Here is a 13,843-nt window from a genome sequence, read left to right on the forward strand (position 1 = left end):
ATCTTAATCCTCTTGATTTGATTTGCTACATGTATGTGCTACAGTACCATGGGTCAATTATTATTGTCAGACTGAGAACTGTCTGTTACCACAGTGTTGGAGACTGTGATGACTGGTTTCCATAGTGACAGAACACTGAGCTTCTATTGGGCTGACTTTCATAGTGGTTAGAACCCTAAACTCCTATTATTGACAGGTTTTGAAAAGTAAACATTCCATTTTTTTACCAATTTTTTACCGAAAAATCGAATTTCAAAAGCTACATAACTTCTACTTAGAAATGACATATTGGAACAAAATTGACATTTTTGTAATCCTTTGTTCCTGTTTTATCTGACCACCAAGTAACGTTGGAAAATATCCATATTTGATTATTTGCCACTCCCCCTTTGCATTATAAGTAGGAAAGGAAATGGTCCCCATGGGGTCAAAGTTCAAGGTCAGATAGCAAAGTCAAAGCTGGGCACTCAACATGGTTATCATACATTTGCAAAAACCTTGTGGGGAGGACTATCACATAAAGGCATTCGCGTTTTGTCCCTTGATTTGGTAACAAAATCTTGTCTGGCCCATGGACTATACAGTCGAACCGCAGACCGCTATGCGCATCGGTTCTGCGCAGCTCTCTCTAAGATCTCGTTTAAATCTCGCGCTTCTTTTCCAAGGTAATGTGATCCGCGAGAATCCGCGAGAGTTTGCTACTGTTTACTGTTTCGCTTGTAACTCCGCTTTGCGTGTTTCCTTGTCATACGTTAACGTGAGATGTAAGAAGAGCCGGCGTCACGCTCAAGGTCGTAGATGTACATTACCGGTGGTGTTTGTTGGAGAAACGAGGTTTCAAAGTTGACCGTGTATGATGGAGATCATTCCACTCGAGATAGGTACCCTTTAGTTTTTTGGGGGGCAAACCCGTTTGCCCTATTTCATCGTCGATTTGGTGTATTGTTTAATAAAGTATAGACCCTCCCTCATCTATCGTGTGTTGTTTCTTTTGGGATCCTGTAGTTGTTACAATATAATAACCGATAGTAAGTTGGGCTCATTTAGTCGAATTCTCAACGATTTTTGTTCGAATCGCAAGCTTTTGCAACTAGTTCTAACCAATACACCTGTAATGTAAGATGTGGCTGAAATATAGTTATGTTGGTTTGACACCTGTGTACTTAGTTTCGAAGTTGCACAATGTGTATTGCAGCTCGACCTTGAGAAAAAGTGTAATTTCTTTACAGTTTCTTTGCCTTCAAAAATGTTCTGTTAAAAGTTATATAGAACAAAAATGAAAGTGAAAGAATAACGTCCAAATAGTAAGCTTCAAAACGATACCCACTTTACGGGTGAAAACAGAAGAGAAGGAATTTGGGCATGAACAAATACAACAACAGGTTAATTTTTCATGACCTAATTTTTGAAGGAGAAATCGGACACTATGACCTGTTACTGTAAATATACAAACATCGGGCATATGTACTGACATTGGTATAGTTGCACAAGAATCCCACTTTCTCTAGCGTCTTCATGATATAAGTCTTACTTGGAATGGGTTTCAGAAAGTCTGTTTGTGATGAAAAAACTTGATTCCTTCTTTTTATGAACTTTCGCAAACAGCGGTTGAAAGTTGCAACATTGTTGGCTGCGCGAAAAATGGAACGCGCTGCCTTGGTTCCATGGATCGAACGCAGGAGTTCGAAACCGATTGACTTCAAATTTGACGATTTTTGAATGGTCAGAACCTTGTATTAAATTCCTCTTTTTGTATATAATTGAATGTTATCATATCACGTATTATATTGCATGTGGTAGCCACATTCAAACAGTTTCTCATACCAAGAAACGAATTTTATGACATTACGCGAAATGTATCAAAAATGTAGCGGAAACTCAGGATGGTGTGTGTCAGTAGCTTACAACTGGGCTAAATTTGACCACCACGATATGCGCATCGTCACAGTTTTTTGGGGGGCAAACCCGTTTGCCATAAGATTTACCAGGGGTCATTGGTATCAATGTAAAGGTAGAGAAGTGGGCTATCACACTGTGGTATTAGCCAACGGGATCCAGTTAAATAGTAAAAAAGACAAGCACAAACAAACTGACCAAAAATTAATAATTTTTGGAAGGCCGTAGCGCTCGCTGTCATTTTGCAATACACGAAATATCTACATGGTTGTACTGGGCAAATCCTGTAGATGTGAAAAAATGTAAACATTATGTAGGTCTGAGGTCTTTTTGCTGCACTATAGGCAGTTGTTTACACCCATGCAACGGGGTCAAATCGTGACCCGGCAAATGCCGTATCTTAGAGAATAACGCGTTCTACGGTGACCTGCGGTTCGACTGTATATTGACAGTTCAGGTCATGGGCTTTCAGGAAGGAGGTAGAACCTGCCCCCAACAGCAAGAGATTGCATAGCACAGACTAGTGGTGACATCTAAGCCCTGTGTAGAATTTTTGCGTCTGTCTATTAACTGCTCCGTATTTCTTAACAAGTCAAGATAGCATTTGTACCAGCTCAGCTCTACTGCTCATGCTTGCTTGGTGGGAAGCCAGCAATGCCTGCTGGGAAGCCAGCTGGGAAGCCAGAAATGTCTGCTGTGCAGCCAACTGGGCAGCCAACATCTCCTGAAACTGAACTTCAAAATTTCTCTGCTCAGTCTTGATGGTCTCCACACTCTGTATGGACCCCTCCAGTTGGCTGTCCAGAAGGGTCAGCTGTTCTTTGATGTTCTGCTCCATAGCTCTCATGTCTGCCTGGAAAGCGTCTGCAGAGCGCCTGATGGCCACCTTCTGTGCTTCCACCTGCACAGCAAGATGGAAATTACAGTTTATCATTGGTGTCTGTAAATGGGGGCCCGCATGCCCTTTTCCGTAGAGCGTAATCGGCCGTTATAATTCTACGTAGAGTGTAGACGGACTGCTCTAAGTCAACGTAGAGCGCAATTGGCACATTTTGCCTAGAGCGTATTTGCCGTTTTAATTCTACATAATGCGTTGTAGCCACTATGGAATTTATCGTAAAGCGTAATCGATAGGTTTCCGAATTCAGCATAGAGGTTTGTCGGGACCCCCCCTTCCAGGCCCTCGTAAATGTCTAAGGGTTTGAAGTTCATTATTAGGAATAGGTGCATAGAAAACTTTGGGCACAAGAAAGTGCATGTGCCCCCAGTATTTTGAGGAACGTGTCACATCTGGGAACAGTAAATTAGAGGTTCTGAATATCTGACAACTTACGTGTCTAACCAAATTCGCCTGAGTTCTGTGAAGGTTCTTGTTGATAGTCTGCAGTAACTTCTGAATGCCAGGCAGCAGAGAGCCACTCAACAGGGACTGCAGGGCAGATACTTCCTGTTCCTGTACATGGCATCAATGTGGCTTTTTAGTACCAACTCATAATGTCAACAATATAGGGCTCATTATGGGGAGAAGGGGCACAAACGAAATTTGGGTGGATAGCAAAACAAAAGACCTACTTCAGAGCAAATCTTAAACATGTAGGTTTTATCATTTTTCTGATACTCCTACAATTATAATACCTAAACTCAAACAACTGGAAAAACCTTGTCAAACATCTGGTGCACAGTTCCAATTTTGGATGCAGGAAAGTGCATAATTGATTGTAGTGTCATCTTACCTTGTACTTGGAGACAGCAGCTTTAGTGCCTGCTGCCCAGTCCTTCCAGTTCTCCTGCCGCTGTGTAGCCGTCATGTCCTCCAGGCCCTGCCTCAGGGTGTCCACCATCTGGGTCAACTGGCTGTTCACGTCGTGCGTCTGATTGGTCAGGCACTTTCCTGTGAGTTCCAGGTACAAACAATATTCTATGTTACATCAACATTCTATGGTACAGTAAAGGTTTTTGTGACCTTCAAATTCACCCTATTTCTGACGTTTTGACCTCCTGTCAATCAATCTGTCAAACTTTCTGGAACCCTCATGCAGTCAACGCCGTCTCAAGTTCACCCTGACCCATTTCTTGTGTCTCTGACCTGTCAATCTTCCCCATTAACATGCTGGGAACGTAATGTGCTACGGACCTACACTGTCTGGATAAGCAGATATAAAAGCCACAGCTAGGCCACCCAAAACAATACTTCTGTACCTGTAAGTAATAGCGTATGAACACCAACTGTACTGGAGACTTTGCTTTACCTAGATCTGACATGAGGCTGGTGCACGTGTTTAACTGAGCGTTGGCGTTTTCCTCCACGTGATGCTGCATCTCCGTGAGGCTGGCCTGGAATCTCTGCTGGAACTGGTGTTGGCAGGACTTGTTGTGGGTCTCAACATGTTTCTTTCTGTCCAGCTTCTTGTGCAAACTCTCAACATCACCAAGACTGCTGTCTGCGGTGTCAAGCAACTGTGCCAAAATAAAAAGGTTTGTGTTTTCTGTAAGGAATTCCTTCCCCACGCACATGCTGTCAAACTAGGCTAGAAATTCATTTTTGGGAATAGGTGCACCAAATCCCTGTAGTCTGTCCAGAGAAACACACAAATAACCCACCTATAACAATATGTCTGTACCTGGAAGTAAAAAAAAAGATTGCTGCTTGCATACAAAATCAGCTTAGATACAGATTCCTTTGGTGGAACAGCAGCTGTCCTTACCAGTGACGCCTGGTTGTACAGCTGTCCTTCGGTGGTGACGTGCTGCTGGACCAAGTAGTCCTTCTCATCCCTGTCCCGTTTTGTTGTGGCAAGGTTCTGAAGCAAAAAGATACAACATTGTTTTGCCCACCAAATGCTTCAACACTTATTATGAAGAATACAGACTGACAGATGTTTTTAACATTAGAGACAGACATCAATTTAGTAGACTGTTTGTAGACTACCATGGCATCTGTTCTAATAAGAATGTCATACAAGTATGTAACATCCGAGTTTTTCTTCAGTAAAGTCATCAAGTAGCAAGATTAGACTTGTCAATTCTCTGCTTCCAGTTTATCCTAGTGGGGTCATGTGGCGCAGTCGGTAGCGCATTCGGCTCACACCCGAGAGGTCGCGGGTTCGAACCCTGCCCATGTCACAGATCTTGTGCCCTTGGGAAAGGCACTTTACACGACTTTCCTCAATTCACTCAGGTGTAAATTAGTACCTAGCTTCGGCTAGGGACGTCCCTCGGATAGGACCTTAAATGGAGGTCCGGTGTTTGGGAGAGCCACACCCCACGCACGTTAAAGAACCCGCCCCGCTTATCGAAAAGAGTAGGGGACCTTTCCGGTGTGAGTGGTTCAAACGTTACAGTCTGGTCTCGGGGTTGATATCTTTGAAAAGGTGATAGTCACCTGTTATGTCAATCCTTCCACAAATGTGGTAAATCGTCATAAAAATAAAATAAAAATCCTAACCTCCTTGGTACGTTGGAGAGACTTGGAAGTCTTATGGAGTGTTCTCTGGGTTGCCTCCAGCTGAGAACTCCTCTTGGCAAGTTCTGCATCCGTTTCTTTGAACAAAGTTTCAACCTAGAGAGGAAAAGAAAAGGATCAGGCTCAATTGAAGTCTCCAAACAAACTAAAGCAGTAATCTGCATTGATCCTATTATATTACATATGTGTGTGTGTGTGTGTGTGTGTGTATACATTCCATGCAACCATACATTTTTACATAAATAAGGCTAACGTTTCCACTTCAATCACTGAGCGACCATACAGGGATTGGTGTGACCCTAATGACTTCTTAACTGGAATATGATGTCATTTAAGCATGGTTTATATTAGACAACAAAACACACAGAACATAAAAAAAAAGATTGTTCTTTAGCTATGAAATTCACAATAGATCTGTCAAATCTCTCAGGTTACTTGTAAGCTAAATGTGGATCCCAATAAAGTCAAAGTCAAAGTTACTGAGTGGTTACAGTGGGTGTAAAGTAAATCCCATACTCTGTGCATGGGCCAGCTGACTGAATTCAGCCTCTTACTGCAAGAATATTGTATGTGGAGGAGCATTATGCTACTAGTAACCAAATCTTGAGGAACTGTCTTATTACCTTGCTCATCTCCTGATGCAGGACGGCGATTTTTTCCTCCTTTTCTTTAATCTGCTCCTGTTGAGATTTGATGGTTGTTTCCATGTTCCTGAAATATGTAAGAACAAAACCAAACATTTACTGGAAAGCAAAACAACACAAAGTTATATATCCGAAGACCTAGATTTTCATCAGATGTGACGATATGCATTCTCCATCCAATGTAATAATAACCAGAATCAATCAATCCACAATGATCCCTAATAACAAATACCAAGGTTTATTTGTCACCAACAGTATTACCTGTAGCATGTAGTAGGAATTATGCGATAACTACCAGGAAGGAACAACCTACGTGTAGTTCTCTGGAGACACGAAGATTCCATTCTTTTCCCGACATGCAGCCAAGTCTCGTCGAAGGCGCTCAATCTCTTCTGTGAACTCCTGTATCAAATACGTGTAGGCTGGTGAACATTGACATCATAAAACTACAACAAGCTGATCAGAGTACCAAGGGTTTTCAAGTTTGCTGGTGTATAGAAACTAGCAATTAAGATAATGCAACTCCTACCTTCATGAGGTGTTTCTTGCTGAGTTTTCTGTTGACCTCTGGCCTGTTTGTTATGTTCTTCGCCCTATGAGCGTAGTCCAGGGTACTGAGGGTCTCCTGCAAGTAAAGCATACCAACGCTGGAGTACATTGTAGATGGAAAAAACAGGGCATAGGGCATTGGGCCATATCACATTCTTGCACTCCCAGCTTTTATAATGACACGCTGGCACAAATTTGTTTTCTGATTAACAAAGATTTAGTTTAGTTTAGAGTTGTGTACACAAAAATTTAGGTACAAGTACCTGTACAGGGGTTTAGGTACAGACTCTGACCTGTACCTAAAGTTTGGCCAATCATTTGTAAGTTATTCATGCAGATTACTGTCCTTTTAGTGGTAAATTTTTGTTATAAGTTTTTTCTGATGTTCAAGCACTAAATTCTCATCTTTGAGATGTAGTTTGCCTATCTTTAGTATATAAAAATAGTGCCCACAAGTGTTGAATTTTGTTTAGATACAGGTACACCAGATGTCCAAGTTTGGGCATGCATTTTAAGAATTATACAGGGTGTTAGGTACTAGTTTAGCTGGGCTGAGGCAACCTTGGGCTGGTGCAAGCAAAAAAGTGCAGGAGAATCCATCTCACCTCTAAGTTGGAGGAAGCAGGTGAGATGGTGGCGATAATGGAGGTTTTGGTCCTGCCTCCGAGGGAGTCCTGTAGTAGCCGGGTAAGCTTACTCTCCCTGTAGGGACGTGGGGGGCATGTTCCACCAGGGCCGTGATCACACGACCCAGGGTCAGCAGGCTCTGGTTGATGTTACCTGACCGGGGAAAACTATTTGAATGTTTGCTTGCTTCTACTGTCAATGTAGAAACTTTACCTGTGGTTTCAGTACCACGTTTTTGGGCACTGTCTTATTCACGAACTCATAACCTTGTAATTATCCCTAATAGAGAGCTAGCGAGTTGGATCAGGTTAACCATCTGGTGTAATTTCAACAGTGACTGTTCAAAGACCCAGGTTCAATCCCCAGGGTTGGACCCAGACAGGTCCGGACATGTACCCAGACGTTGTGCCCTTGGGAAAGGCACTTAACACGCATTTCCCCCCTCGGTTAGAGGGTTCCTGGGCCCTACTAGGGTTTAGGTTGGTGTTAGGAAGAGCAACCAGCCGTAAAAACCTTGCTTCAAAAAAGCCTTGTACCTGGTGCAAGCACGTCTAACCCCCAGTTGGGGAAAAATGACGTTAAATTCGGTTTAAAAAAAAAAAACTGTACTGACCTGCCTCACGCGCCCGCTGGTTCACGGCACCAGACCTGCCAATGTTCTCACTCCCAGCCAGGTCCACCTAAGTCAACAACCAAGATGTCAGCTGAACCCAAGTACAGACTTAGAGACTTGAACAATAGTTCGTATTAATACACAAAAAACAATAATTTCAACAATAAATGTTAAATTGTTACTGTCTGTTGTAGCCATACAATCTCAAGGCAGCATTGTTTTTTGCACTTGTGTAGAAAGAGAAAGCTTGTATTGCACCTTTTAGTTTTACTCCTTAGGCCATGTTGATTTAATTATATGGATGACATCCGCGCGCGCATGAATTTTCGGGCGTTTCCAAAAAAAAAGTTTCCAACCACACTGTAAATTGTACAAAACAGTTGCAAAATGAGCAAATATATACCGAAAGTTGCAAAAAAATATTTGAAAATGATTCCAACGTTGTAGAATGCCAAAATCAAACAAAAAACTAAAATGCAAAGAAATGCATTTAAAGAGTAGATTATTCGCCATACCATATTCTGTGCCATTTGCTCAACCCTCATGACCACGTAGATTTCATAATGAAAAGAACTTTTTTTTTGCAAAACTTTTTTTTATTCGCACGTGCACCTCAGTTTTGGGGCTCCCGGAGGATGTCATCCATAAAATTAAATCAACATGGCCTTATCTTAAAACATTTTGGAAATGCCTGGAAATGAAAGGATAACACACCAAGTTGAGTTTGCCAATCTTTAGCAACTCTTCTCCATCAATGGTGGTTTCCTTGATGTGCACAGTGATCATGAAAACACTGTGTGAGCGGCTGGAATGCGCGTTCATCAGTGTAGCTGCTGTCTGACGTTTAGCAGACCCGTGCTCCAAGATGGAGTACACTTCATCCTTGTTGTGTACTTGGACCTCCTCAAGTCCTTTGATGACAACAGACCCCTGAAGGAATAAAAAGTTGTTAGACTTAGAGAAATATTAGTACTGCTATGCTCAATGTTACTCGGGTGTGTGGATTGGGGAAGTGCTAATGCTTCCAATACACATAAAGTACAAACACGTACCATTCTGTCAACAATTCTAATTTCTATGGATACAGGGAATGCATTCAGCCCCAGCATTAAAACAGAACAAAATTGAAGTACTGGTTCTTTTGCAGTGACTCTCATTATAGTAAGATGACATCCTAGCCCAAATAACCTCTTAACATTATTGCAAACATTTTTCCTTAGTAGAGAAAGCTGTCTGAATTCTGGTTCGATGCCTGAAGAGCGGCTGCCCAGGTACTTACTGGATTGGAAGCCTAATTATGGGCGACGCTCAAGGGGAAGGCCTAGGAAATCATGGATTAACTGTGTCCTGGAAGATGCTATGCTGATTATTGGGAGGCCTAGCACCAGTCTAGAGGAGCTAAAGGAGTTAGCAAAAGACAGGAAGAACTGGAGAGGACTGTTGAGGAAGAGACGAGTTCTGTGCGCAGGCCACTCGAACGACTAACTCGAGGAGACCTCAACAAGTACAAGTACCAAGAGAAAGCTGTAGTTCTGTTACCTTTCTGTCCTCATACAGAGTAGTGAGCTTAGGGGGAGTTTCTCCCGGACCAAGGAGGTCAAACAACTCCTCATTGTAAAGCTCGATGAACGAGACTTTCACCAAAAACTCATCCACAGCCTGAAAAGAACAGAAGACAAAAATGAAGCATGCTGTCTGGGATCTGTTACATTTTTATAAGAAAAACCTTGGTAAATGATGAATATTCCTCTGCACAGGTATCTCAATTTGTCCGCACATGGAGTTAAAATACTCCATGGTCCGCATTACAACTTACATGCTAACAAAATAGTATCTTCATCTTCTCTTGATGAGACAATGGGCAGCAGAGAATCTGAATACCATCATCTGGATACCCTACGTGGCCTCGGTCAGTTAATATTAATCATGGACAAATTGTAACTTGCATCAGCCCTTCAGCATTAGCTTCTATGGCTAGACAGTCCTATATCTTCATATGCAAATGAGTCTCTGCCACATAAAACGAATCTGTAACCTGATTTTGTTTGTACAAGTACTTTGTATTCTGCGGATCCACGTTTCCCCTATGCCGCAGACCAGTCTACCCTATCTTTATATCTCTCTCTTTCCCTGTCCGGTTTATCGTCTGTTGTTCTCCCTCTTCAGTATCACATTATCAGTTTAACTTACCTGTCCGCTCAGCTTATCAAAGATCTGGTGCAAAGTGCGAGGAATCAATCCTGCCAGAGGGTCCTGGAACAAACAAGAAATTTGTGACTGACTGACACAGTGACAGGTCTAACTGCTTTCATTCCTTGGATTCTACTGAAAGTCATGCTTTGTGTTCAGGGGAAAGTTACACAAAGTCAAGTTGAAAAAACAATGCTCGGTCTGAAAAATTAAGTCATGACTCACTCCGACAAGTGGAGCAGAGAAGTAGAGACAACAACTCATGTCTGACAGGAGAACTGACCTTGTCCCAAGCAATGGCAGGGTCAGGTGACCTTTCACCCTCCATTGTGTAAGTCTTGCCTGAACCAGTCTGGCCATATCTGGACATGGAAAAAAATCACTCATTTGAATAACACAAGAAAAATGTTAAGTATTCCAATAAAGACTCAATGAAGCCGGTAAATGTTTTTTCTTTAATCTTCATCTATAGCTCCTGGATTTTTGATACAAATGTACATCATGCAATGGTTGTGAAAGGAGACTGAAACAGTAAGAAGCCTTCACAGTGAAGCACCCCATAAAAGGCAGCACTGCGCAGCAGACTCTTTAACAAGATGAGGGCAACTGCCTTAGACTTACGCAAACACTGTGCAGTTATAACCCTCAAGAACTTCATCCAGGAGGGGCATGACGACTTCTTTGTAAACATCCACTTGTTTACTGTTGGGGTTGAACGCCTGTAAAAGTCAACACACAAAATACAGTCACTGAGTGTACATGTATGTGTTCAGCATATAATATAGTCACATCTCCTGAACTACAATTGCTATTCATAATTCTTATAATATTAATAAAGCCTTGCCCAATTATAACTGAATCTTCAAAAATTTGTTTTGAAGGTTGATTTTGATCGTCTGTCATTCCTTGTTGTAAATGTCATAACACACAGCAATGATAGTTTTGTCTAGACACAATTTAGAAAGATTAGACATTTGCACACCAAACGTGTACAGCTCACTGTGAATCATTCTGACAAAGACTGAATTGTTTGAAAAAAATGTCTTGGTGACTTCAAATTACTGTAATTCCTGATTTGTTCACTGTACTGATAAGTTCACTGTTTTCACTGTTGCTTCTGTACAGTGAACTTATCATTACAGTTAACAAATAATTCCTGGACTTTCTTTTTTCTGCACCTGTCACCACCGTGAACATATAGTTCCGTGAACAGGTCCATTTTTCACAGACCGTGAAATTTTGCTACCGTGAACATAAAGTGAATTACAGTATGTCCCGATAATATGGTCCTGAGCGATCGCTATGACCTGATGGTAGTGCTGCATACCGGTTCACTGGACTTGGATCCGGACTTGTAAGAATGTTTAGGTTCAAGTCCAAAAAAACCTAAAAGTCAAGAACCGAGTCCGGACTTAATACCATAAAAGACCCCTTTTCTTTCCAAACCACCTAAAACCTTCTTTAGATTCCAAAATGATGATGAGATTCCAAAATCTTAGCTGCAAAATGAAGAAAACATTGCCATCGGGCATCGTCAAGTGTCAGCCTCCATGTTATGTGACCAAAGTTTCACCCAGACAACATTGCAAGGTTGCCAACATGCAATTTTGTGTATGCCATGGGTCCGGACTTACAACCTCTGGACTTGAATCCAGACCTGAACCTAAATGTGGGTTTAGGTATGCAAACTACCTGATGGTCAACGAGTGGTAGGCAAAACGCAAGTGACAGTTGCCTGATTTGCCTACCGATGATTTGCATACTAGTAGTCTTCAAATAAATTATCTGCGTGTTAATGATGTTAGCTACGAAGGACTACCATGATAACAAATAGCAAAAGGAGACATTGACAAACCTGGTCGAAAGAAAACTTCTTTGTGTTGTGTCCACCGAATCCTGGTTCCTTGGTGGCCACACACACCTCCCTGTTGTTTTTGACGTCCACTATACTGTGAGAACCTTTGCTCTTTTCGGTCTGGTTCAATGGTCTGAAAATGTAAAAATATGATGCATACCATCAAATTCATTTCTTTAGGCCACGCCAATTTAATTTGTTGGTTCTCGGATTTTTTCAGGAAAAATATGAAGCGACAGGGCGAAAAAAATAAAAATTAAAACAGATCTAGGCATCCTACTATAGCCCCAAATGCTACGATAGGAGGTATGAAGTCAACACAAAAGGCTGGTTCAAAATTTAAACAATGAATTTTGAACTTCTAATGATACCACTGCATTGAAAGATGGAATAACTGTAACAACTAGGAAGAAAAGGACTGTTTTCAGCTGTTCAGGGCAAAATATGAGCATTTTGCAGTTGATTCTGAAATTTTTTTTTTTTTTTTGCAAATCAGGAAAAAATGAAGAGGCGAATCCGAGAACCAACAAATTAAATTAGTGTGGCCTTATTTCAGAAATTAGCCTACAGAAACATAATGGCAAGTTCAGACATGCTGCTGGCTGTCATGATGCCCCTACGACCGCTCACGGTTACCGAGTGGACTGCCATGCACCAAAACGCGGTTGACATCAAGTTGTGGGAAATAAATTGCCTCCACTAGAGGAAATTAAAATCTATAGGAATCAGTGTTTGTCCGTACCTGACTCGAACCATAACCTGAATGTTCGACTCCCCTGGTGCGCCATTGCTGCCTCCACTGTATGACTTCAGCTTGGTCGCCATCTCTCAACGGTACTGTAGTTGGAAAGGAGAAGACAAAGTTACGCGCTCGGTCGACGTCTCTCGCCGAAATTCTAGCGTATTTTCTCTAGATGTAAGGAAAAACCAGCAAATTCTACCTTAAAACCGCTTGTAAAACACATTTTCCGCGCTGCGCGGCCACATGTGGGTATTACTGCGAGTTGTAAGCTCTGATTGGTTCACCCCCGAAAACCTGCGCTCTGATTGGTTTATCAGCTGTGCATATTTACGTATTACTAGAAAAAAAGGCGCGAGATTTCTCACGTGGTTGAGGTAATGTTCTGCTGGCCAAAATAGATCTCGTTTTTCAGCGGTAAAAATGAAATCCAGCTCTTCTGAATTCGAAGACAACATGCAGTTTATTTTCGCGGCACGCCGTGCCCTTCCCATGCCAACAGCACAGCAGTATTTTTCACGTGAGTAGCCCACCAAATATCAAAATTTCCTGCCGCCGCCTCTGCTAGAATTTGCCTGAATTCCTATCACCTCAACCACCGAGTAAAACGCTTGTCAACGAAAAGGAAGGGTCTTACGTGCAATATCAGACCTGGTGCAATGATAAGTTGAAGTCAGTTTGGAGTTGAAGCTTGGGGTCAGACACTCGGACTGAAATAAAACAGGCAAAATATGGCCGCTTCATGCCAAGACAATTTAAATCCCCCGGATGTTGATGAGTTGACCAATCAGTGCGCAGCTCTGGGGTCATGACCTGCGAACTGGACCTTGGGTAGTTTCCAAGATGGCCGACGGTTTGTAAATGCAGCTGATGCAGAAAAATAACCTAATAAACTAATATCTAGATCCCACAGTGTGAGTTCTGGGTGTTTTGAGAGCTCTGAGCTGTTTTCGATCAGAGGTGGAAACAATCAGGTAGGCCTATGTTCCTATATCGATAAATTTGCTCCCAAAGTGAGAGGACGCGTGTTCACCGTACCCACGTTATCGATCCTAGCCATGCTCACACACATGCATCTGTTGCAGCGCTTCTTTCCTTTAGTCGTGGCGACTGTTGGCTGTAGACTGGATTCTTTCGCTTGAAGACCTACAATTGACTGCAAGCAAGAGAAACCCTGCATCAGTCGCCACGACTAGGGGACATAATTCATTTACATCGTAACCCGTTGGATTATGAACAAAGCAAAGGCCTACATGACTGGGTACCC

At 42.1% G+C, this 13,843-nt stretch overlaps 2 protein-coding genes across 2 annotated transcripts in view; one reads left to right on the forward strand and one right to left on the reverse strand.

The window, feature by feature from the left end:
* Window positions 1–13,327, reverse strand: part of LOC109475524 (kinesin-like protein KIF11) — a 20,008-nt gene extending 6,681 nt beyond the window's left edge. Inside the window, 20 exon segments of the mRNA XM_019776166.1 lie at window positions 2,507–2,797; window positions 3,230–3,349; window positions 3,630–3,787; window positions 4,146–4,353; window positions 4,602–4,697; window positions 5,342–5,455; window positions 5,983–6,070; window positions 6,317–6,405; window positions 6,533–6,628; window positions 7,158–7,264; window positions 7,267–7,332; window positions 7,793–7,859; window positions 8,507–8,722; window positions 9,332–9,451; window positions 9,983–10,045; window positions 10,266–10,344; window positions 10,604–10,701; window positions 11,838–11,970; window positions 12,580–12,674; window positions 13,214–13,327. Of these exon segments, the coding sequence (XP_019631725.1) occupies window positions 2,507–2,797; window positions 3,230–3,349; window positions 3,630–3,787; window positions 4,146–4,353; window positions 4,602–4,697; window positions 5,342–5,455; window positions 5,983–6,070; window positions 6,317–6,405; window positions 6,533–6,628; window positions 7,158–7,264; window positions 7,267–7,332; window positions 7,793–7,859; window positions 8,507–8,722; window positions 9,332–9,451; window positions 9,983–10,045; window positions 10,266–10,344; window positions 10,604–10,701; window positions 11,838–11,970; window positions 12,580–12,662 (2,292 nt within the window). The 5' untranslated portion in view covers window positions 12,663–12,674; window positions 13,214–13,327.
* A 71-nt stretch (window positions 13,328–13,398) lies between these two features.
* Window positions 13,399–13,843, forward strand: part of LOC109475521 (xaa-Pro aminopeptidase 1-like) — a 10,266-nt gene continuing 9,821 nt past the window's right edge. Inside the window, exon 1 of the mRNA XM_019776163.1 lies at window positions 13,399–13,550. The gene's annotated coding sequence lies outside the window, so the exon portion shown is untranslated. The remainder of the gene's footprint in view (window positions 13,551–13,843) is intronic.

Source organism: Branchiostoma belcheri, unplaced genomic scaffold (assembly GCF_001625305.1).
Source record: "Branchiostoma belcheri isolate BF01 breed outbred unplaced genomic scaffold, Haploidv18h27 scaffold34, whole genome shotgun sequence".
In the NCBI taxonomy this organism is placed as follows: domain Eukaryota; kingdom Metazoa; phylum Chordata; class Leptocardii; order Amphioxiformes; family Branchiostomatidae; genus Branchiostoma; species Branchiostoma belcheri.